Source organism: Myodes glareolus, chromosome 4 (assembly GCF_982192425.1).
Source record: "Myodes glareolus chromosome 4, mMyoGla1.1, whole genome shotgun sequence".
Taxonomy (NCBI): Eukaryota; Metazoa; Chordata; class Mammalia; order Rodentia; family Cricetidae; genus Myodes; species Myodes glareolus.
This window is the reverse complement of record NC_142029.1, coordinates 18,325,666-18,350,874: the sequence shown is the minus strand read 5'-3', so window position 1 is coordinate 18,350,874 and position 25,209 is coordinate 18,325,666. Positions and strand designations below refer to the sequence as shown.

Genomic DNA, 25,209 nt, shown 5'->3' with positions numbered 1-25,209 from the left:
GCTTTGATTCTAGAAAAGCCATCTTCTCAGGGATGTCCGCAAAAGAGCACTAAAGGAGATATTTCCCAACGGAAAGGCTCTGGAGCAGTCACCCTGCTGTCTCGAAGGAAGGAAACAACTGGAGTCCGTTGTTCTCTGTCTTGTTCCAAAGGAAGAGTGGTTTTTTGTTTTTTGTTTTGTTTTTTTTTTTTATCTTTCCCTTTGCTGAGCTATTTCTCCCCTTCCTCACAGGCCTGGAAAAGTAGCCCAGTTTTCCATTTTAGAGGTATACATATGTTTAAGACTAAGGAAAGTCTTCCCTAGGATTTTAGAGTGAGAAGTAGTGAGATCAACATATAAATGGAAGCAGAATCAAGGGGTGAAGACATTACATCATCATTTAAACCCCGAGATCTAATAATGCCTGAAGGCAGCGATTTTAGCCTTTGATCTAGTGTTTATGCAAGCTATTTAATTTCCTAATGACTTAAAGATGTTTGTGTCTAGGTTTTGATACTTGCAATTGGAAAGGGCCAGATTATTACATGCACACACAAACAGACACAACACCATGTTACTCAAACTCAGACATTCTACAAATCTTCCATTACCTTACCAAGGGTCAGTAAACTTATTGTCTAACAGACCAGATAAATGTTGTAAGCTTTGTGAGCCACATAGGGCTCTGTATCATCATTTTGTTTTGACAACTCTTTAAAAAATATAAAATGGGGACTGGAGATATGGCTCAGTAGTTAAAATGTGCACTGCTCTTGCAAAGGACCAAGTTCAGTTTGTAGCACCCTCAGCAGGCAGCTGGCAAATACCTGTAACTCCAATTCCAGGAACTCCAATGCCCTCTGCTGGCCTCTATGGCACTTGCACATATGGGCACTTCCCTGCAGGGAGACATGCACACATTCCTATAGTTTGAAAAAAAAATAAAATAAAATCCTTGAATTTTTTAAAAAAAATCATTCTTAATTTTTATGCCATGCAAAATATGTCACAGGTCAGGTTTGGCTGACATACCATAGTTTGCCAGCATCTGACCTAAATTGCATCAACACCTACAGTTTGGGGATCTAGAGTTTACCAGGCCCTTGCTCATACCCTATAGCATGAAGTAAAATAAATTCCATATTGTTTCAAATGCCTTGACATGACAGTACTGAGTTAAGGTTCGGGTAGATTTAGGAATGATAAGAGGCTCTTGACTTATCTGTAATGTAACAGAATCTAAAATAAGGGATTATTATTTCTTGGCTACAAATACCTTCTCAAAATTATGCAATCATTCAGAGACTTTGAATATCCTAGTTCCTTCTTGATGACTCTTCACCTTAATCTCTAGGAAGATTTTCTGGAGCTCTCCCAACGTTAGAGCAGGCAGCAGCTTTCTTGCTGGTATAGACCATGTGGGTCCCTCCATTGTATGTGCTTTCCCCTCAACTCCTGGGACTTTGTAGAAACTTGAGCCTTAGAACAATGCCTAACACTTAGCACTGAGAACTGTCTGCTTTTCGGTGAATGCCTGAAGCCTGTTTCTGTGTGTGCACATATATGCAGAGGCCAGAGTACAACTTCAGCTGTCATTCCTCAGGGGTCATCACCTAGCTTTTTGGAGACAGGGCCTCTCATTGTTCTCGAACTCACCAATTTGGTTGGGATGGCTGGCCAGTGGGCCTCACAGACCTACTTGTCTTTGTCGCTCCAGTGCTGAGGTTACAAGAGCATGCCTGTTTTGTTTGCTTGTTTGTCTTAATGTGAGTTTTGAGGAATTGACCTCAGGTCCTTGGACTCACAAGGTAAATACTGTACTGTCTGGTTATGTCTCTAAGTCCATGAATATATTTTCTTTTGAATAGGCAGGCATTGTATACCTCTGCCTGTATCCGGGGCATTTGTCTGTGGGTTAGCACTATGCTGGTGTATGTGTGCCTCAGCACCAGTTCCTTTCCCATCTGGCAAGTGTTTGTGGATGTAATCCACAGCTAACCTAGCAATGTTGACAAATCTAGTTTTAATTCTCATTACTTCCAAAAACCAGTCAAAGAGAGAGGAATAGGGCTGTGGGGGGGGAACAGATTTTCTTCAAAAGAGTCTAGAAGGAATTATCTTCTTTCCCTCCCCCATTGTTCACTGTCCCAGTGTTATCTATCGGATGGCAGACCTCCGGTGCTGGACAAGAGCATCCCCTATTCGGTGGGGCTTCAAACTAAGTTGATCCATGACTTGGTGGTGGGAGTGTAAATTATTCCCCTAGCGGGAAAAGTATATTCAAGGCCTGGCAGGCCCGGGAAGGGCTGACCGAGACAAGGTGAACTGTATTCTGAGCTGAACCTTTGCCCATCTCACAGAAGCAGGCAGGAAGCACCACCATTGATCAGCTTTATATGACACCCACTGTATACAACAGACAGACAAGGACAGACAGACAAAGCACACACCACTTCTAAGCTGAACACTGCTCACCGTCTAAAAGCACCTTGGGTAAGCACACGTGAGACGCACTTGCATAGGAAAGATGGACTTTTTAAAGGAATGAATTAGTATTTTGGCAAAACATCTACTTCCCTCCCAGATCCTGGGTAAAGAGGGACCTCTAATTCTGAAGCTTCTACATAGTTAAAGTATCCCCTCCTCAACGGCAGTATTTACAGCAGCAAGCCTTCCATGTCTGTGTCACAGCCCTCTACGTGTATCTCAAGTCTACTTCACAGGTGGACAAACTGAGACTAAGACACAGAAGGTGGCCTGGAGCAAGGGGACCCTGGAGCAGTCGCAGGGGGAGGGGAACAGGAAGTGTCTCAGCTTAGCCAAAGGTGTGGCCTTGGTCTACCTGGACTGGGAAGGAAAAGGCTCCCTCTTTCTTCCTGCTTGGGGAGGCTCTGACTCCCCAGGAGAGGGCATTGGGAAGCAAAGGCAGGTTCCCACTTCTGATGGGCGGGGCCCTCGCAGCATAGCAAAGAGCAGTGCAGGCCTGAACTCCTCCTGAGGCCTCCTCAGGGGTACTGTCTGAGTTTGGGGATTGTGGGTTCGCTGCTTCCATAACCCTCTTGTTGCTGGACTATGAGCTAGACTTCACATCCTTTGTCATTTCTGTTTAAGGGCAGGGTAAGGGAGTAGCTTCAGAAGGAATGAGACCCAGGACAACCTTTCCACAGCCTCCTCTGCCTAGGCTGGGGCTATTAAGGGTCTCCTTCACCCTGTCTCCTAGGGGTAGTTAAAGGCAGCTTTTATGAGACTCTATACTGTCTTTTTTTGTCTCTCTTCTGTTTTTTCTTTGTTTTAATTTATATAGATATATATATATATATTCTTAAAAAAAGCAATAGTCCTTTGGTCCCTAAACACTAAGGAATGATATGATTCTGAACAAAGTAAGTTTGGGCTTCCCTTGCTGAGAAGCCCTTGGCACCCCCAAGGCCCTCTGCTGGTTCCCTTAGGTCAGTCGATCCTCAGCCAGCACTGGTTGCCCTGCCAGCTTGATCGCTCCATGGAACAACCCACACGATGAGTGGCCTGAGCCCCAGGCGCCAGCCCTGGGTCTGGTCCACCTCCGTCTACTGCCACTCCTTCCGGTAGGGCCACTCCAGCATTTCTGTGCTTTTCTTTTTCCTTTCTTCTCACTCTTCAGTTTCTGTTGTTGGTATTAATTGATAAGGAAAGAGGAGCGGGAGGAGGCAAAGGTCACTGAGGGTAAGATAAGAGCAGCCTGTCCCCTCTGTGACTTCTCAACTAAGTGTCAGGGTTTCTCTTCCTGGCAGCATCCTCGCCACAGAAGCCAGCCCTTGCCTAGACCCTAGGCAGATCAATGTAGCAAATGTCCTGCAGCTTCTGGGGCAGCTTGAGTGAGCTGAGGCCAAGAGGACCTGCAAGCACAGCACAGCTCTCCAGGTTGCAGGCAGTCTCCTGCGGCCCTTCCTGAAGCCTGGGCCTTGTCACCATGCTGCTCAATGTCCACTGAGCCCTGCAGGTCTGCCTCTTGAAGCTCTTTACTTCTCTCTCTCCATCTCCCATTAGCTGCTCTCTTTTTCATTCAAGCTGCCTAGTGGTTCTATCCCCTTCACTAAAGTCAGGACCTATGGTCTATGGGATCCTCAAGATATGAACCAAACCCCATTTTCCACAGCCCTCCTATATAAGCTCCTGTGGCCTCCTGCAGTCGTCCCTAGAGTAGAATGGGCTGAAATTGTCTCTCCAAGACTGGAAGCACCAAGGTCATCTAATTAATCTTGAACTTTGGGTTGGGAAAAAAATAAATCCCAGTTTCTGTCCCCCTTGTCCCTGGCTCTTCTCTCTATTTCTGGATTTCTCAGATGGCAGTATCCTGATATCATAAAGCTGCCAGGGTCTTGTGACCTGGGTCCCATTTGCCTGACATCTATCAAAGACTCACCTGTCTGTGACTGACCAGTGAATGCAGATCAGTACGGCCTGTTGGCATCCTTAGGTCTCTTTAGCTGGACCTTGAGCCTCTTCATGCCGATTTGAAAGCCATTCATGGCCTGGATGGCAGTCTGGGCGCTGGTTGGATTGTCAAAACTAACAAACCCTAGAGGGTGTGGACAGACAGGTTAGCTGAGAATCCAGCTTGCCACGATCTCCTTTCTCTAATTTCCGGACTAGGCCCATCACATGGGCACCTTTCTATTGCTTAACTATGTGAGCATCTATGCATACGTAGTATAGACACATACTTAATAGAGGCAAATCATCCCTAAAGGTGTAATTTCCAGAAGAAGGGAAGTAAGTCTGGTGGAAAAGACCGTGTGTGGGTCAGAGTATTTGCCTGGTTTGGCTTGGCTGCTTTGCTTCACTCCTCCCAGTCTGGCTTCAGATCTGCAGTTGGGGTCTGAAGGCAACTCTTTATTCCAAACCCATCCAAACTCACCCTGCTTTGGACAAACTCTAAAGCTGAAACCTTCCCGATCTTACATTTTCTAGGTATCCAAGATTCTCAGGTGGTCTGAAATAAGGCTTTCTGTGCTCACACGTTGTCCTATAACGTTCAGTCTCTGGAAGCCTTATGGGCCTCCTGAGGCACAGGGATGGATCAGCTCACCAAAACACTTGCTCTGGTTGGTGGCACGATCCACAAACACTTTGGCAGAGACAACGGCTCCAAAGGGCAGGAATGTCTGTATGAGTTCTGCATCCCCAAACTCCTGAGGCAGGTGATAGATGAAGAGGTTACAGCCTTCGGGGCCTGCAGGAACAGAAGCAGGCTTGCTCAGGGGAAGAATCCTCAGGGGCAACCCCCACACACAAACCCCTGCTCTCCAGCCCCCAGTCCCTCACCTTCTCTTTGTTGCTGAGGCAGAGCTGAAGGCTGCTGGGGAAAAGCTGTGCTCACTGGGGCATAGGCCGAGGGATAGGCTGCTGGAGACAGAGGTGGGAGTGGGCAGTGACCCCCAGGAGCCATTTCCCAGACAGATCCCCATCTGCCTGACCAGGTCTGGCAGATTCAACCCAGTTCACTATAACCCTTGACCCAAGACAGGTTGTTGGGGGCTGGGGCTGGGGGCTGAGCAGGATGGAAGAGTTGGCTCCTCAGAACAGAGCCTAACCCTCCCACAAATCTCCCTCTTCCTACCTGAGGCCCTTTAACACCCCACACCCACACACCCCGGCTGGGCAGTGCCAAGCGAAACCTGCATATTGGTGTATCCCAGCGTAGGCCTGCTGCAGGGGGTCAGCCACACCCGGGCTCTGGGCTGGAGAGAGAGGGGGCGCAAGGCCCACGATGAAGGCAGGTAAGGCAGGGGCCAGGGAAGAGCCCCTGAGTGGGAGAGTGGGAGGTGGAGGACCACTATGAAAGGCAGCAGGGAAGATGGGGGAATCCCTTCCCCCCAGGCACGGCCTTGCCTGGAATACCTGGCTTCCCATTCTATTTCCAGGAGGTTTGGGTCAGCAGGGTAGGGTGACCCACCTGGGTAAGGGGAAAGCCCGTTGTTATAGATCGTATCGGAGCCTGGCTGTCCATTGGTCTGGGGGGTCAAGGAGCCGAATCCATTGACCCCCATGGGCGCTGGAAGGCCGGGGAGTGCTCCAGGACCACCTCCACCAGGTGATGCGTTGGCTGTAGATGAAGGTAAGAGAGTCAGGGAGCGGTACTTCATGGGCCCTCCCAACCATGGCTTCAATTTCTTGGGTCTCTAACCTGCTGTAGGCAATAGCGGTGCAGCCACCAGGCTGAACGCCGCCACGTGCTGCATCTGGGCGGCCACCGCGGCCACCTGGCCTAACCCGGGACCCTGCGCCGCCGCCAGCAATGCTGCCTGGTGTTGCAAGATCTTGGGGAAGGAAGAAGGGCATCTGTAGAGGCCTCAGCGGCTGGCAACTGCCTGATCTCCCGATACGGAGCCAGGTCCTACTCACTCTGGTCCGGAGGCAGGCAGGCACCTACCGCAGTGGTGTAGGCGCCACAGGCCCCGAGAGGCAGTGGCGCTGGATGAAAGGCACCCAACTGGCCAGCCATTTGCTGCATCCTCCGCAGCGCGCGCTCCCGGTCGGTGTCTGCCAGCTTCACCACTAGGCTGGATGAGGCGCCCTGGGCAAAAGAAGGGCGTGGTGACCTGTACTGACCCTGACTGAGCTCTAAGTCCAGCAATTTCCCCAGCCGGCCCTTGCCTTGGAACCCGTAGATCCCGTGGGGTGAAGGGAGCAGATTCCCACCCAGCTGTCCTCACCCTCAGCCCAGGTCCCCGCTCTTACTGTCATTGTCCGGCTACCGTGCAGTCCCTGGATGGCAGCTTGAGCTTCCCCTTGACTCCCGAATTTCACAAAGGCACAGCCTGGTGCGGGAAACAAGAATGGAATAACTCAGGCCACAGGAGTCAGAGGGTAAGAAAAGTCACCGGGAAAACCCAGGGACAGTTCAGATCACCTTTACTGGTACCATCAGGACTCCGCAGGACAGTGCACTCCTCGATATGGCCGAAGGGCTGGAACAGGCGTCTGACATCCTCCTCACCCTGCTGCTTGCCCAACATCCCCACAAACAGCTTCCGGTCCTCTGGGGACAAAACCAGGAATGACCTGGGAACCCCAAGTGTTCCTAGACTCCCCAGAGTCGCCTGCGGATCTTGGGAAGGTGGCTCACCAGTCTTGCTCTAGGAAGACTTTTAGGGAGTGAGAAGGCAATGGGACCCTAAAGCTGGGCCTCTGTGAGGGACAAGGTGGCCTACAGATCCTGAGGGAAGAAACTCAGCTGAGATTTCTACCATGAAATCTGGGTCCTCCAGAAACTCACAGAGATCCATTGCTGCCCTAGTGGGAAGTGACATAGTCTATCTGAAGCCTTTTGGAGGTAGAGTCCTATACACAGCATGTTATAATTTGACCTTTTTTATTGGTGGACTTGGGCAACGCTACTGGAGACACAGCATGCTGGAGGAAAGGTTGCTTGACTATGACCTGACTGGTCAGCCTGGTGGCAACGGCCAAATCAATGCTCGTTCTTGCTCAAATTAAGGAGAGTTCTGTTAAACAAACAAATAAATTACAAACAAAAACAAAACAAAACAAAAAACCAACACAGAACACAACTATCCTACTCTACTGTCTTAGTCTAAGATACTCAGCACTGGACTGGTGAATCCTTACCCCCAGCACCAAATCTAACCCAAAACCTACAGAGAAGTCTGGCTTTCTGAGCTTCTAACATAGTATTTCCCCACTGTTCCTGCTGAGTCTCTGAGCCCCTTTCTTAATTTCCAGCCCTCCCCACCCCCATCTCCTTGCCTAGCTTCCAGGGCCCTCCCTGGGCCCTGAGACCTTTTCTTTGATTCCTCATGTTCTTGTGCCCTGATCCCTCCTCTGTTGTGTTTATGCCTTGGAAGAACACATTCTGTCGGTAACTTAGATGATCATCTGAAAACAAGGGATCTCTCCATGCACCTACATTTCCTGTGGGAGTGGCAGAGAAAGAGACAGGATTGGAAGCTGAGCCTCTGTCCCCTGAGGAAAGTTAAAGGGCTTAGATTTGAAACAGGGATTAGCTGTACACCTTTCAAGTCAGACCTCTGCAGCACTATCTAGGAAACTGGGATGGGGGGGGGATAGAACCAGTGAGGGATAGAACCAGTGGACCTACTGTTACAGTCTCTTTCCAAGTAAGCCCCTGAATTAGGAGTGGGGTTTGCCAGCACGCGGCACATTGGGAAAGAAGGGTTCCTTGGGAATCTGGCATCAGATTTCATCATTAAGATCCCAGAGCTCAGGAAAACAAACAAACAAACAACAAAAAAACAGCTCCTAAAACCCTTTACTACCTCGCAAGCTTACATCCTCGTAAGACAATGGATTTTGCTTCTACAGGTATTGAGAACTGAGCCTGTGGAACAGGTCCTTGGTTTTCCAATCTCCTTTTTTTAAAAAAGTGGTGAAATACATTGTTTCAGTAAAAATATTAAGATGGTGCTGGTGAGATGACTCAGTGGGTAAAACACTTGATGTCAATGATGAACCTGATTCTATCTATCTATCTATCTATCTATCTATCTATCTATCTATCTATCTATCTATCTATTCTGTCTGTCTGTCTGTCTGTATCTATCTATCTATCCATCTATTCTGTCTATCTATTTATCTATCTATCTATTCTATCTATCTATCTATCTATCTATCTATCTATCTATCTATTCTGTCTGTCTATCTATCTATCTATTCTGTCTATCTATCTATCTATCTATTTATCCTGTCTGTCTGTCTGTCTATATCTATCTATCTATCTATCTATCTATCTATCTATCTATCTATTCTGTCTATCTATTTATCTATCTATCTATTCTATCTATCTATCTATTCTGTCTATCTATCTTTCTATTCTGTCTATCTATCTATCTATTCTGTCTATCTATCTATCTATTCTGTCTATCTATCTATCTATCTATTCTGTCTATCTATCTATCTATTCTGTCTATCTATATATTTATCTATCTATCTATTCTATCTATCTATCTATTCTGTCTATCTATCTATCTATTCTGTCTATCTATCTATCTATTCTGTCTATCTATCTATCTATTCTGTCTATCTATCTATCTATCTATTCTATCTGTCTATCTATCAATCTATCAATCTATCTATCTATCTATCTATCTATCTATCTATCCTGTCTATCTATCTGTCTGTCTATCTATCTATCTATCTATCTATCTATCTATCTATCTATCTATCTATCATCTCATGAACCTAAGCTCTATCCCTGGAACCCACATAGTGAAAGGAGAGTACTGACTCCCTACGAGTTGTCTCTGAACTCCACATACATGCTGTGGCACACACACACACACACACACACACACACCAATCAATCAATGTAATAAATATTATGGTGAAAGTAAAGATTTAAGAGAAATGCAGAAATGCCTGGACTGAAGCCAGAAATGGGAGCAGAAATCTTCATCTCCCTGTGCAATCCAAGGAAAGTCCTCTGAAGCCATTAAAAGAAGATAGAGGGTAGGGTTCTGGATAACCCAAGAAGACAGGAAAGAGGAAGGGGGTATGCAAGCCACTGAGCAACATCAAAGATGGGGCTCAACCTTCCAGGAATGGAAGGAGTTGGAAGGTAGCACCAGTGTGGATTTGAGTCTTGAATAAATATTGTGAAATTCATGGTTTTCTCTAACATTGAAGAACAGGCGTCAAGTGGTCCAACATCAAACATCAAGAAGTCTATGTTATTGTTCTGAGCTGTGACATTAAAATATGCCCATGTCTGTAAAAGGCCTGGAAGTGTCTGGAGAGGATCCCTTCACAGTCCCAAGGGAGCTTCATGGGGCTCTAATTTATAGTAGAGCTGATAGGATCTGTACACTGTCATGCCTCCTGGGCCAGCATTCAGGAAGCCCTATGTGAAAAGAGAGAACACAAGCTTAGATGAAGCTCCTAACATAGTAAAGAGGTTGTGTAGACAGGGACGTTGCATTCCTTCATCTAAACTTTATGCTGATGTTTTCTGTCCATGGTGGAGTGTGGGACAAAGGTGGCCTCAGCATAGCTTTCACAGTTCTCCTCTGACCCTCCTGTTCTAATAAGAAGCTCTTGATTTAGAATTTCCATCAGGGCATTAATCCTATGCTTCTAGACTACTGAGGTGCAAAAATGCCATCTTTGAAAAGAGCGCTCATTATGGGCTGGGTTCTCTACCTGTTTCCAAGGTAACACTTGAATCTTAAAATTTTCTTTGATACTTTACAAAGACTTAACGTTTCACAGGATGCTGAGATGGATCCCAGTGACCATGAACTTCAGGCAATCCAGAAATAGTCGGATAATTTTAAGAGATTTGATCAAAGACAAGCCTTGGCCCTCTCGTGTAGCCTCCAGACTGACACTAAGACTCTAAGGCATACTGATTCCCCTTTAAATAGACATGATGGTGCTAACAACTCAGATAAATCAGTTTCCTCTAATCAAACTCTACTAGTTTGCTTAAAAGAGAGCACTATAAGAGGGAGGCATAAATGTCTGGCTGGGGATGTAGCTCAAAGGTAGAGAGAGCACTTATATAGCATGACACAGCCCTGGAGTTCAGTCCCAGGACTTAAAATCATCTAAGTAAGAGGGACTGCAGAGATCATTAAGTAGTTCCAGAAGATCCAAGTTTGATTTCCAGCATCCACATGGTGGTGGTTCACAACCATCTACAGTTCCACAGGATTCAACATCTTCCTCTGGTCTCTGTAGACCTCAGGCACACAAATGGTGCATAAACATATATGCAGACAAAACACCCATACACATAAAAATAATACCACAAAGAGTATCCCATGGAAAGTGAGTAGATCCCTAAAGACAGACTATATTCTCTCTTCCTGGGGTGGAAGGAAAAGGGAGGAAGCATCAGTTGGAGTTGAGACGTAGTTGGAAGGCCACAGAGTTCAATGGTAAAGGCCTGGAATGTAGCTTACTTGGCAGAATGCTTGCTCAGTGTGGGTTTGATCTTGAGTGCTTCATGAATCAGGCATTGTGGTCCACACTTGTAATCCCAGCACTCCGGGGGCCAAGGCAGGAGAATTAGGCATTCAAGATCATCCTCAGTTACACAGAGGCAAGCCTGGGCTACATGAGACTCTATGTCAAAAATGAAAAGACTTACCCAGTTGTGGTGCTCACCTTTAACCTACACTCAGAAGGCAGAGGCAGGAAGATCTCTGTGAATTCAAGGCCAGCCTGGTTTACGTAGTGAGTGCCAGACCAGCCAGGGTTACATAGTGATACTCTGTTAAAAAAAAAAAAAAGTTTTGTCTTCAGTGGGCAAAGAGCTGTGTGGTGTTGTGGTAGGTGGGGACTGAATGGTCAGCTGGATGCCAGCCCTGGGTTACATAATGAGACACTGTCATAAAAATCAAAACAAACAAACCAGCTAATCAACTAAACACATAAACAAAACCAAATAATAGGCAAAGATCTTAGATTGATATTTCTACAAAGACATACCAATGAACGAGAAGCACATGACATTTTTTGAAACGTTAGGTCATCACTAGAGAAATGGAAGTCAAAATTAAGAGACACCAGAGACTGGGACGTTAGTGCAGGGAGGAAGGTAAAAAGGCACAGCTGCCATGGTGCAAATAGCATCAGGTTCGGTGGCACTCCTTTAACCCCAGCACTTGGGAAGCAGAAGCAGGTGGCTCTCTGTGAAATCAAGACAAGCCTATCTACAAAGGGAGTTCCAGGTCAGTCAGAGTCACACAGTAAAACCCTGTCTCACTGCCCTTCCTCAAAAGATGTAATAGCAGCCCCTAAGAAAATAAAGGCAGAATTACCACAAGATCCAGAATGACCTTCTTTGAAGTATTTATGCCAAAGTATTAAAAGTTTTGTACTTTTTCCAAAATTATTTTTATTTTTAATCAGCATTAATAATTTTACCTATTGATGGGATACAATTTCATGTTTTGATGTATACAGTGTGGAATGACTAAATTAAGCTGATTTTATTCATCACCTTAAGCTAATTAACGTGTTCATCACTTTACTTGACTTTTCATAGTAAATTTTTAATTTTTTTAAAAAGATTTAGTTCATTTCTTAAATATCTATCTATCTATCTATCTATCTATCTATCTATCTATTTATTTTGAGACAGGGTATCTCTATATTGTCCTAGCTGTCCTGGAACTCAGAATGTAGATGAGGCTGGTTTCAAACTCATAGAGATCTGCCTGCCTCTGCCTCCTGAGTGCTGGAATTAAAGGTGCTACCACTCCTGGCTTTGTGGATTTTTTTGTTATGTATTTTTTCTTTATGTATATGCATGTGTCTGCTTTCTATAAGTATGTGCACCATGTGCTTGCAGGTCAGAAGAAGGCATCATATGGGGATATGGTGCTGGGAAATAAACTTGGGTCCTCTGCAAGAGGACCAAGTACTCTTAACTGCTGAGCCCACTCTCCAGCCCCACAGTAAGGCACTGGATTCCCTTGAGCTGGAGTTATAGGTGGCTTACAGCCACCTGGCAAGGATTCTAGAAACTGAATACAGCCCTTCTGCAGAAGCAATGTATGAGCTGAGCCATTTTTATGAATTATTATTAACTATAGTTGCCATGTTCTGTAACCACACACTAAAACATGTTTCTCTACTTAACAGAAACCTGGAGCCTTTGACTAACATCTCTCCTTCCTCCATTCCTTCTCCCACCAGTCGCTGTTAACTGCCGTTCCACTCTGCTTCTGTGAGTTCCTCTATTTTACACGAGTGAAACCGTGTGGCATTTGTCCTCTGAGGAAGCAGGCTCCTAAGGACATGTCTGTATTTTCCATTATAATGTGATTAATCACCACGGCCGAAAGATAAAAGGAACACCAACTGATCAATGGATAAATAAAATGCAGCATATGTATCTAGTGGACTGCTATTCAGTCTTAAAAAGGAAAGGGATTCTGACATTTCCCACCTCAAGGGATGAACCTTTAGGATTATGCTGAGCTGCCCATTTCCACCTACATGAGTTGTCAGGAGAAGTCTGACTATTAGAAAGAGAACACAGAATGGTGTTTTCTGGAGGCTACAGACATGGGGAAAAGTTTAATGATGTCAAGTTTCAGGAGTCTGACTTTGTGTGTGAGCATGTGCATGCATTTCTGTGTACATGTTGGGGCAGGGGAGAGTGTGTGCACATGTATAGGAGTGGTTGTGAAAACCAGAGGTGGACACTGGGTGTCTTCCTCAATCACTTTCCAGTCTATTTTTTTAAAACAAGGTCTATCACTGAACTTGGTGCTCACTAGACTAGCTGGCCAGAAAGATCTAATAATCTTCCTGTCTCTTCCTTCTTAGTACTAGGAGACATCTAGGTAGGCAGGCTTTTACATGTGGTCTGGGATGGAACTCAGGTAACTCAGGCTTGCATGGCAAATACTTTACTGACTGAGTTCTCTTCCTGGGATGTTTACATTTTGAAGAATAAATCTGGGGTTTGGTTGCACAAACACGAGAATATACTTAACACTAGTAACACTAAAATGGTTAAGATGATAGAAAAATTTTTTAAATTTCTTATGATTTTGTGTGTGTAGGTGTTTTGCCTACATGTGTGTATGTGTACCACATGCGTTCTTGGTGCTCTCGAAGACCAGAAAAGGGCATCAGATCCCCTGGAAGCGGAGTTCCAGAAGGCTGCAAACTGCCATCTGGATGCTCAAAGCAGAACCCAGATCCTCTAGTGCTCTTAACTACGGATCCATCCGTCAGGATCCCAGTCCTCGTATTTTACCAGTAAAGCATAAATGAGAGCTTTAAGGAAGATGGCAACAAAGAGACTTAGAGTAAGAAATGGAAACAAGATGCTACTGACCCTTCACAGTGGCCCAAGTGAGCCTGGTCTAAGCAAGAAAGGTGAGCCAGGCTTCTAGAGGTAGAAGATAATTCAGGGGTGCATTTTCCTTTGTGGGTTCACATCTGTGTCTGAAAAGTACCACTTGTGATGGGGGTATGCCTCAGGCTCCACTGCAGCCAAGGCCCTAGGGTGTTACAACATCAATTAACATGCTCTGCTCTCAGTCAAGATGCAGACAAGCAGCTTTCTGTACCTTCAGAGCAGAACACATTGCAGGAAGCAGAGAGTTAACGTGGGGCAACTCTTCAGTGCTCTCTGTGAAACCTAGTGAGTTAGACTTGTAAGAAAGGTCAGGGGTATTTTTCTAGTAAGAAGCCTATAGACCAAAGATACAAATGACCGTCAACTGACTGTATTACAACAGTTCTGATTTAAAACAGTAATATACAGTCAGCTATAGCAGTGCACACCTTTAACTCAGTACTCAGGAGGCAGGAGGCAGAGGCAAGTGGATCTCTGTGAGTTCAAGGACAGCCTGGTCTACAGAGCAAGTTCCAAGCTACAAAGAGAAACCCTGTTTTGAAAAACCAAATAAAAAAAAAAAAAAAGAAAGAAAGAAAAAAGAAAAGAAAAGAAGAGGAGGGATATATGAGAGGGTTTGGGGAGAGAAAAAGGAAAGGAAAGTGAAGTGATTATATTTTAATATCAAAAAATTAAGAATTTTTAAAAACATATTAAGAATCTGGGGAGATGGCTCAATAGTTAAGAGCACTGACTGCTTTTCCAAAGGTTCCAGTTTGACTCCCCGCAGCCACATGGTGCCTCACAACCACATGCTATTCCAGTTCCAGGGGATCCAACACTCTTTTCTGGATGCTACAGAAACTGCACCCTCATGGAGAACATGACAAATAGGCACACATAAAAATAAGATACTTTTTAAAAATTAAATCAAAGTGTTGTAGTGCGCACTTAAAATTCTAGCACTCTCAGTCTGAAGCAGAAAGATTACAAGTCCAAGTTTTGAATTAATTAATTACTTAATTAAAAAGTAGAAAGAGTGTATTGATTGAGTGTATTGATCACTTAATCTATTTCTGTACCTTAGGCATTTTGGATGTGTAAATATCTGTGTAGCTAAAAAAAAAATGCAACCAAGTTAAGAAGTAGAACAAACAGAATAATCACCATTGTGATTTATTAATTAATTTACTGACTATATTATAAAGTTGAAAAAAGGAAAAATATAAATTTAGTGGTCCATTGATTTTGAAGGTTTCATCATGACTAAAGAATTATTTCCTATAAGACTATACTTACAGTGTAACTTATTAATAGTGTTTCCAGAGTAGAGACAATAGAGGTAGAAAACTCCACAGTGGTCCCTACGCTGAATAGTGTCCATTTATGTAATAGTCACTGTTTGATCAACTTAGGATTTTTACTTCTGATTTTAGATAATTTAAAGTTAACATTTTCCATTCTGAAACACACGAACCTTGGGGTTTTATCCCTGGAAACTTTTCCCACTTATTTATTGAGCTAGGATCTTGGTATGTTGACAAGACTAGCCTCAAGCTCTTAGGCTCAAGGGATCCTCTTACCTCAGAATTCCAAGCATCTGAGACTAGTCACATGTGTCACTGCATCTGGTTTCAGAAAACATTTTAATGTTCACCCAAATGCGGGACTGGAGAGATGACTCAGTGGTTAGGAGCACTGACTGTTCTTCCAGAAGACCTAGATTCAAGTCTTCTGTGAGCACCCACAGCTCACAATTGTCTGTAACTCCAGTTCCAGGGGATCTGGAATCCTCCCACAGACATACATGAAGGCAAAAGCACCAATGCACATAAAATCAAAATAAATGAATTAAAAAATGAATCCAAATGCTGGAGGAAAAGTTTTGATGCCGTGCATGGCCACTGCAGAAATGAATCCTCTCCATTTGTTAGGAGACGGCTTCCTTCTAGGGAACTCAATATATTTTCATATATTTTCCTTTAATAGTATCCTGTTTGAAGCCATTGATAAAGGCACTGGGACTTGTTTTTATGGCATGTTCTGGCTTTTTGGGACCCTGGTCTATATGGATGCACAGCTCCCTAGGCCTGGATGTAGTGGGGAGGGCCTTGGACTTCCCACAGAGCAGGGTTTCCTGCCCTCTCTCAAGCAGTGTGGGAGAGGGAGGAGGGGTTGTGGGGGAGCAGGAGGGGATTGGGAGGAGGAAAGGAAGTGCAAATAATTGAATGGAAAAAAATAAATAAATAAAATTATCAGAGACAAAAAAAAGCATCCTGTTTGATGTGTAACTGCTACCAGATGGAAAGCAGAGACACAGGGTATGGACCCTCTGAACACCATGGAACTTAGCTGCAAATTCATAAGACCTAACCAGGATACATTAAAATAATGTAGTCTATGAAGATGTGGATGCATATCTTTGAGAAAAGTGTCCGTAAGCATGCAAGGGACAGCTGTGAAGGAGGAGGATCCTAGTACCTTCATTAGGCAGATCCTGCTGTACTGTTATCATTATCGGTTTGTAGACGTTGAAACCAAGTTCTGAGGCTGGGAAGATGGTTCAGTCAGGATAGTGCTTGCTCTACAAGAATGCGGACCTAAATTCAATCCTTAGAACCCATGTAAGAGGACAGACATGGCGATGCATACTTGCAATCCCTGTACTGGGGAGGCAGAGATGAAAAAATCCCTGGCCAAACAGCCTAGACAAATGGGGTGAGCCTCGGGTTCCAGTGAGAAATCTGTCTCAAACAAGGGAGACAGCTACTGAGGAATGACACTTGATACTGACATCTGGATTCCACATCCCTTCCCACATATATGCATACTCATATACACCAGCACACATGCATGCACGTGCGCACGCGCGCGCACACACACACACACCACAGAAGCACAAAATCTCCAGTGATACCAGCACCTTCTAAAAGGACATTAGTGTGTACATTGGTTCTTACTACCACAGACTTCATGTTTATTGATTAAAAGAACACAGTGCATTGTCATCAGACTTCCAAACCAGAACACCACTATTTTTGTTAAAAGACTCATTTTCTATTTCTGTATGGATGATGGGAGAACCGCAGTTCAGGTGCCCAAGGAGTCAACCCGATGGGTTTCTCTGCGCTCTCACAGTGCACCTAACAAAAGGCTGAAGTAACTTCCGTTTAAATAATTAAGATGTAAATTTTGTATTAAGTTGTATGGTTACCTTCCTGGGCTCCTGAGGTTAGTTTCTGACCCCTGTTTTATGAGGAAAAAAAATCATGTAATGATTTCTTTCAGAAGATAAATGGGAGACTTTTAGATTATATTTGTCTTGATATATTTGTAGGTTACATTCTATTATTTATTTGTGTGTGCATGGAAGATCACATGCCATGGCTTGGATGTGGAGGTAAGAGGACAATTTGTGAGAATCATTTGCCTTTTCCACCATGTAGGTCCCAGAGATTAATTTCAGGACGCCAGGCTTAGCAACAAGGGTTTTTACTTGTTGAATTACCTCACCTGCACCAACGTCTTTAAAAAAAAATTGGTTTTGTTTTTGAAACAGGATCTCACACTATAATCCAAGCTGATCTGAATCTTTCTATGTAGCACATGGTAGCCTCAAACCCATGGCAATTCTCTTGCTTTAGCCTCCTAAATTCTGAGATTACAGGCATCAGCAGCCTTGATGTCCTTTAAATTAAGGTTTCATTGACACAAGTGTCTTTCTCAGACACAAAAACGATTAGTAATCAGCTGTAAACTCAAGACTTCAACTCAAGCAATAATAACACTATGCAGCCTCACCAGCTAGGAACACAAGAACAGGTGTAATCAAGTTTATAGAATATTTGAGTTCACTGAAATAACACTTTAATGGTATAGATTGTTCCATGTTGGTGTCGTTTATTACATTTCAAAGGTAAGATATTAAAAATCATCTTTAAAAATTGAGCTCCTCAGCCAGGCACAGTGTTGTACGCCTTTAATACCAACACCTGGGAGGCAGAAGCAGACGGCTCTCTGAATTCAAAGACAGCCAAAGCTACACAGTGAGACCCTGTCTCAAAAACCAACAAAACTGAGCTTCTCACATATTAGCATTAAAATTCAATATCAAAATCCCAGCACTCGGGAGGCAGAGGCAAGTGGATCTCTTTGAGTTCGAGACCAGCCTGGTTTACAAACTGAATTCCAGGACAGCCAGAACTGCTACACAGAGAAACCCTGTTTCCAAAAACAAAAGCAAGCAAACAAACAAGAAAACAAAAAAATTATCAAATCTAGCAGAGGTGTGGGGGGGCTGAAAAGATGACCGAGCTGTTACAGGGCTTACTGCTTTACCAGAGGCCCAGAAGGCCAGTCCAACCCCCTCCCCCGCAGGGGGCAGCTCACAAACATCTACAGCTCTAGCTCCAAGCTAGACACATAGACACACACACACGAAGTCATTTCTTCAATTTAGAAGAGATAGGTGACGGCCTTGAAGAAAAGCAACTCATTTTGATTAGTCACAAGATTATAGAACACAGATCAGTCGGCAGATAAGATATTTATAAACAACAACGGCCTGACTGCTTTACAAGACTTACTACACTTACTCCTCTCCTGAATACGCACGGAGGCACTGAGAGATCTGGTCATGCACATTTGCGAGGATTATTCAGGGATGTGCTTGGAATGCATAGTCCTGAAAACTATCGCTTGTCAAGAAAAATCTGTGTAACATAAAACTCCTGAAGTAATAAATTCGCCTATTAGGCAGCCCTCTTTTCAGGCAGACTTCTTGTCCTGCCCCTGAACTACTCTGAACATGACCAGGTGGACGGGTGAGATGCTTCATGGATAGGATTTGTGGTGATGTGACACCTGCAATATTTGTCCAAAAAGAGGAAGGAGAAGATGTTAATACCCGAGCTGATGCCATGGGGCCTGGGGCAGGTGTTATTGACATGGAGGCACCCTCTGAACAGCCACCTGCTGAGATCTGATGGGATGTGGAGGACCGTATATACCATGAGTACCTCAGAACATGGAGCAATTACTGAGCAAGATTCCAAGTCGTACCATGTCCTGCTGAGTGTGGGTCCCCAGAACATGCCCTTCCCTGTGCCCGAGGAATACTCTCCCTCTCTCCTCGTTTCTCTATCTGACTACTTTCTGTCGCCTTTTGAAGCCATTTTAAATGTTACTGCCTCTGGGAGCTCTCTGTGACCTCCTAGCGCAGGTTATTCACCCCTTATTTGTGTCTCCACAGTCCCATCCTAGACTTTCCCTTGAGAAACACCATTCACACTGAATAGTGACCTCTTGTTTGCTTCCCCACCTGTCCCCTCGTAATCTGGGGGCTCTGTGGGGCCAGGTCTGCCAGACTTCTGTATTCCCAAGGTGAAGTAACTTAGAACACAGTGATGGGATATTTGAGTGACCTACACAGCGCATCCTATTTGTTTTTCAGCTCACTCATACACTCATAGGTGACTTGTGAGACTGTCTTAGGTATGTGAGCTGGGTAAAGTTTAGAATATGGCCAACAATGGCCTTGATTCCTACCAGAGCTTCCCAATGTTCTGCATGCTCTGTATGCAGCTGGAACATCTGAAATGCTTGTCTGGAAAGAGTGAGATGACAAAGATAGACGTTCATGGAAAAAGGAAAGGAATCTAGACAGATCTCTCCAAGGCAATGCGGGGCTGGGAAAGGAATCTAGACAGATCTCTCCAAGGCAATGCGGGGCTGATAATATCTTGACCATAGATTATGAATCAAAGACAAATGTCAGAAAATCTAAAGGGAGGAAGGAATATTTATTGGGAACCAAACAGAACCCTGATGCCACCAAAGCCCCCAGTGAATGTAGACAGGAAATCAACGGAGGGTGTGAAGGACTTTGTGGGCTGTTAATACACATCTCTATCAGCTGAATTCTATTCTCTCCTAAATCTTAGGCGATCACATAACAAAGCAATGACTGCTCTTGGGTGAGACAGACGGAAAGTCTGTCTTGCCAGAGTGGGAGAGTCAGCAGATACCAAGGAGGGCTGTAGGCAGACTCCCTGGGATAATCTAAGACCCAAGGGCAAGAAAGACACCAAGCACTGACTCAAGAAGTCCAGCTCCACTTTTGTAGCAGGGAAGCTGGCTAGACCACAGCTATGAGGGCTCCTCAGCACTCTTAAGAAGCAGCGGTCTCTCTACCAGGAGACAGTGCAGCCAAGGATGTCTAAAGACTTCTGTGAGCTTCAGTACACAGATCCTTACTATGCTAACAATACCTGTTGGGCCAGCTCATCTTTTATGGAGATTAATCAGGCCATGATGGGAAAAGAATGAGTGGTCCCTTCTGTGAACCCGGAGGGATCTGAAAAAGGAGAACAACCTCAGTTTGCCTCTTCTATGCACCTATAAATTCTACTCAGCAGCGTAGTGCCGGCTGTTCTCCAGGAGTGAGGCAGCAAGAGCTCCCTTCCTCTGCTTCTGCCCTTTCTGCCACATCTGGGTCTGGGCTTTCTAGAATTTCTCCCTTCTCAGTCTGAGTTGGGATGGCTGAGCTATTTCTTGAGACTCACAATTCCAGACTGCACTGACTTGGGCTGAGTCTAGTCATAAGCCCTGGCGGAGAACTAACTCCAGGGGTGGGCCCACCCATCCTCTACTCAGGTACCACTCTGAGGTTTGTCAGACAGGGAAGTTACCTCCTCGGCCCTCACTGGCAGCCGGCTTCACTTGGATCGGACGACTCATCTGAAAGACACGGGACCAACACACCCATTTAGCATGACTGCCTGGTCCCAAGGCTTAGTTCTTTCTTCCCACTGAAACCCTCAGGCTCTGAGTACCAGCCTCCTTTGCACTCTGCACCCCTCCACTCCCATTGGGATTATAGATTCTCTCCAAGATTGCTTCCTTAAACCCAGATGTTTAGAAAGTGCTGGAACCTGAAGGAGTGGATGGCAGGAAGCTCAGTGGCAAACAGGGTGGAGGTAGTGACCAAAGAAATCCTTCTGTCTTGGCCTCAGGGTCCATGTGGTGCCTGTGTCTCAGGCTCCTGGACTTGCATAAATGCTTTGAGTGAGAGGAATTGGGTGGGAGGGTGTAATTGCTATAGCACATTTGTGGTTTATGTCTAAAGCTGAGAATATAGCTGTGTGTTATTTAGATTAAACAGTCTGGGACTCAGACTTAGTGCTATATACCCCTAACTCTGCCATTTCTGGGTTGTAGGATTTTAAGTAAGCCACTGTCTCTCAAATCCCGTGTACTAATCAGGGAAACATTCCCAACTGTCTGTGTCGTGATAGTCTCTGCACTCACCCCTCCGTCCCCCGTGGGCACCCCGTTCCCTGACAGCGCTAGGCTTCTCTAGGCACCATTTTCTTCCTGCTTGTCTCTCTCTTCCAGTTCTTCTTGGATCGCTTCACCCACACACAGCCCCAACAGCTATCCACAGAGGGATGACTCAGACCTCTGCGTCTCCTGCCCACATTCTCTCCTGAGCCTCAGACCCATGTTTCCAGCTGCTCGCTGGGCATCCTGGCGAGAAAGGCCCACTGGCACTTCCCACTCAACACACCAGAACCCGAGCTCGGCTTTCCACCCAAACTCCATCCTCCATCACTCAGGTTGTAAACCTAGAAAGCAGCTTAACTTTTCCCTCCAACCCGTTCCCTCCTCCAGCCAGCTTCACCTTTTAATCCAAGGGTTCCCTGATCAGATGTGGTTAAAAATCACCTGGGAACCATATTAGATTCTTAAGATGGGGGACTGTAGAACCTGAAAGAGCTCCTAGGTGATTCAATAGATACCCCCACCTTCCCATCCCCCAACCACCCTAAGTGAATTCATGATTGAATCCCCATCTCACCTTCCTCTCATAGGTGTTGTGGGGATCACATGAGGTAATGGGGGTGCAGAAGGTCTTGGTAAACTGCCAAGAGCTGGGTGCGTGGGATGTGAGGGATTGATGTTGGGGGCAGACAGCTGAGTGCCGGGAGGAAGGAACAGCGGCCTTCCTGTTCCTGGAGGAAGGGGTAACTGATGCCCATCTGGCCTGAGAAGGTGATGATCTGACCCCCTCCCTTCAGGAAACGTACTGCTTCTGCACCAATCAGGGGCCACTCCATTCCTTCCAATGTGCTCGTTGCCGAGACAACAGGCAGCTTCCTGTTACCATAGCCACAAGTGCTACCCAGTAACCATGGTAACACCCAGGCAGTCACAGCTGAGCAATTTCTTTGGATCAAATTTTGGGGTGGGAGCGGTGAGGAAGATTCGTTTAAAAAAAAAAAGGAGAGGAAAACAGGCCAAGCCTGAACCATTGTAATCCTCCCTCCCACCCAAGGCTCTGACACACCCACCCTCTGGTAGTGGAGCACCTGCAGTGTACCAGGCTGTGGGTGGGGGCCGAGACACCGACAGGACTCAGGTTGTAGTCTAGAGGGGATGACAGATCAATCCAAGCAGATCAGGGCGAGCTGGACAGGTCTGGACTGGCCTGGACCAGGGACCAGGAGGACAGGACCAGTCCCTAGGCATGGCCACCTGTGAGTGTGGAGGAGAAACCGAGAGACAGAGCTATGGAGAGCAGAGACATGGGGAGTGATGGAGAAACACAGCAAGACAGAAACCGTGGGAGAAAGTGAGAGACAGACCTAGAAAGGGGCAAAGAAAGAGAATTATTGGTGGGAATGGGAAGGAAAGGAGGGGATGGGGGGCAGAAAGCAGGTTTGGGGGAGCGAGGAGAGCCTGGTAGAAAGGAGAGGGGCAGAAGCCTGAGCTGGGGTGGGGTCAGTGAGAGTGAGCAAGACCATCATTATTTTATTAGTTCTTAAATAGATCCCGAGAATTTTTCTCTGGAGCCCAGAGTGACGAGCGCATGTGACAGCAGCGGTTTCCATGGTAGCTCCTGGCTGGGTTTCCTGGGAGATGGTGCTCATTGGTGCTCAAGGGATGCTCCTTTCCCTCCTCCCAACCACCTGACCTTTTGATAGAGAGTGGAAACTGGATGGTATATATGAATTCCTACATGTGCCTGCCAGGGTCCAGTCCTCAGAGGCTCAAGGTCTACACCTTCTGCCAGTCGGGCATGCTGCCAACACTTCTTGAACTCTGTGATGAGCCCCAGTGATGCTTAGATGGAGACAGCCCTCACCGACTCACAGAGAAGATAAGGCCCCCATTTTCTGAGAGCCTACCAAATGCCATGCCTTCCCCTGGGCTATTTATACCTGTTGTCTTCAAATCTTTCTAATCACTTCAGGAGGTCCAGTGTACCCACATTATGGATGAGAAAGCCAAGGCCCAGGGAGAGAAGTTTATTTGTCTAGGACCACACTGTGGGTTCTCTGAGATTCACTCCACGTCTGCCTTGTGGTGAAGCTCCTAAGTTTTGTATACTACTGCTCAACTCCTTGGTTTTTATTTTGTTTTGTATTTTGTTTCACTATGTAGCTCAGGCTGTCCTGGAGTTTGCTAATAGCTTAAGCTAGCCACAAACTCATGATCTTCCTGCCTCAGTCTCCTGACTGCTGAATGGTATGTATCATCATCTGCAGCTCAAGTCCACTGTGCATGTTTGTGCATTTGTGTATGTGTGTGTGTGTGTGCATCACGTGTGTGCAATGGTGCACACAGAGTCTAGAAGATGGCACCACAGATCCCCTGGAACTATAGTTACAGGTGTTTGTAAATTTCCATGTTGGTGCTGGGAATTGAGTCTGGGAAGAACATCCAGTGTTCTTAATCAAGAGTCCCCTCTATCTTATTTTTTTCAGGCAGGGTCTCTTACTGAACCTGGAGTTTTGTAATTCAGTTAAACAGGCTGACCAGCAAACCTGGGGATTTCCTGCAATCATGGGATTACAGGAATGTATCATTGCCAGTGGCTTTGTATGTGGGTTCCCCATGTTCCCCAGTAAGCACTTAACTGAACCATATCTCCAGCCCGCAATTCCATTCTTAAAGATTTATTTATTTATTTATTTATTTATTTATTTATTAAATACATCTTAAAGATTTATTTACTTATTATGTATACTATGTTCCCGCCTATGTGTACGCCTGCAGGGCACCAAATCTCATTATAGATGGTTGTGAACCACCATGAGGGAATCCTGGGAATTGAACTCAGGACCTCTGGAAGAGCAGCCAGTGCTCTTAACCTCTGAGCCATCTCTCCAGCCCCTCAATTCCACTCTTAAGCCATGAACACAAATAGTGAGACACAGAGGTACCAGGGCCTTGGAGACAATGCAAGGCGAAGAGCTATTAGTGAGGCTGTCTGCAGCTGGAGAGGCTGACACAGAACAATCCATGAAGAAACAGTGTTGGACCTTGGCCTTGTTGGTCAGAGTGGGTAGAGATAATGGGAGAGGCAGGGCAGGCAGGTGAGCATTCTAGACTGCAAGAGTAGAGATGGAGAATCAAGCCTGAAAGAGCAAGGGCTCCAACTCCTGAAGACAAACTGCTCATGGTATAGATGTGAACTTCAGTCCTGGTTACATCACTGACAACTGCTTATGGTCTCTGAGCCTCTCCTCACTCATAAAAGGGGGTGGGGATCACGGCCTTATGCTTCAGTGATTATGGTGGAAATAACAAGAGCCGGGTCTTAGTAGGTATACTAGATAGGACAGATTTTGTCTTTTGGTGTGCCTCTGTGTCTTTTTGGCTTTTTAATTTTTTGCTTTCGTTTTTATTTTGTTTTAGTAAAATGGGGTGAAATCGAGAGGCAGGCTGTAAGAAGCATGTCAAGGAGTTTTTTTTTGGGGGGGGGGGGTTCGAGACAGGATTTCTCTGTAGCTTTGGAGCCTGTCCTGGAATTAGCTCTTGTAGACCAGGCTGGCCTCAAATTCACAAAGATCTGCCTGCCTCTGCCTCCTGAGTACTGGAATTAAAGGCATGAGCCACCACCGCCCGGCGCATGTCAAGGATTTTGACACGGATATATCAAATGCTGAAAGGACCCAGACCAGGGAGGGATCTTGAGAGGAGGGCAGCTGATGATCTGGTCTGTTTCGTCTTAGAAAGCATCTCCTGGGTTGTCGCTGTGCGGAGAGAGGGTGGCGAAGGGAGTGAGAAGAGGCAGGAAGGTCAGTGATGTGGGTGGGAGGTGAGAGTGACCGGGACCATTGGGGAAGGAAATGGACAGACCAAAAGATGTTCGGGACAAATGGACTAGACCATAGTTCTGTTGAGGGTGGGGCCGAGGGAAAGGAGGGCACGTGGCTTGACTCTCAGGTTTACAGCTCAGGAATTGGCAGAGTATTGCTTCCCAGACTCCGAGCCTCAGCCCCACAGGCAGATAGGATTACGGAGAACACCTGAGGTTTAGCATGCTACCATGGCTGGAGGAGAACACTGCCCATGAGAGCTACTGGGCAACCCTACCTGTCTTAGTCCTGCCAATAAGCAGGGGG

At 45.7% G+C, this 25,209-nt stretch overlaps 1 protein-coding gene across 5 annotated transcripts in view; it reads right to left on the bottom strand.

The window, feature by feature from the left end:
• Positions 1-2,353: 2,353 nt before the first annotated feature.
• Positions 2,354-25,209, bottom strand: part of Celf6 (CUGBP Elav-like family member 6) — a 31,246-nt gene continuing 8,390 nt past the window's right edge. Inside the window, exons 1-12 of one of the 5 annotated variants that reach the window (XM_087905286.1) lie at positions 22,168-22,285; positions 20,488-20,536; positions 6,872-7,000; positions 6,700-6,779; positions 6,392-6,535; positions 6,146-6,278; positions 5,915-6,064; positions 5,637-5,699; positions 5,284-5,364; positions 5,048-5,191; positions 4,382-4,537; positions 2,354-3,622 (exon numbers count right to left, since the gene is read on the bottom strand). In XM_087905286.1, the coding sequence (XP_087761412.1) occupies positions 4,410-4,537; positions 5,048-5,191; positions 5,284-5,364; positions 5,637-5,699; positions 5,915-6,064; positions 6,146-6,278; positions 6,392-6,535; positions 6,700-6,779; positions 6,872-7,000; positions 20,488-20,536 (1,101 nt within the window). In that variant the 5' untranslated portion in view covers positions 22,168-22,285 and the 3' untranslated portion in view covers positions 2,354-3,622; positions 4,382-4,409. Of the gene's footprint in view, positions 3,623-4,381; positions 4,538-5,047; positions 5,192-5,283; positions 5,365-5,636; positions 5,700-5,914; positions 6,065-6,145; positions 6,279-6,391; positions 6,536-6,699; positions 6,780-6,871; positions 7,001-20,487; positions 20,537-21,656; positions 21,857-22,167; positions 22,286-25,209 lie in introns of those variants that run through there. The other 4 variants (XM_048423952.3, XM_085689157.2, XM_085689159.2 and 1 more) reach the window with 4 other exon arrangements.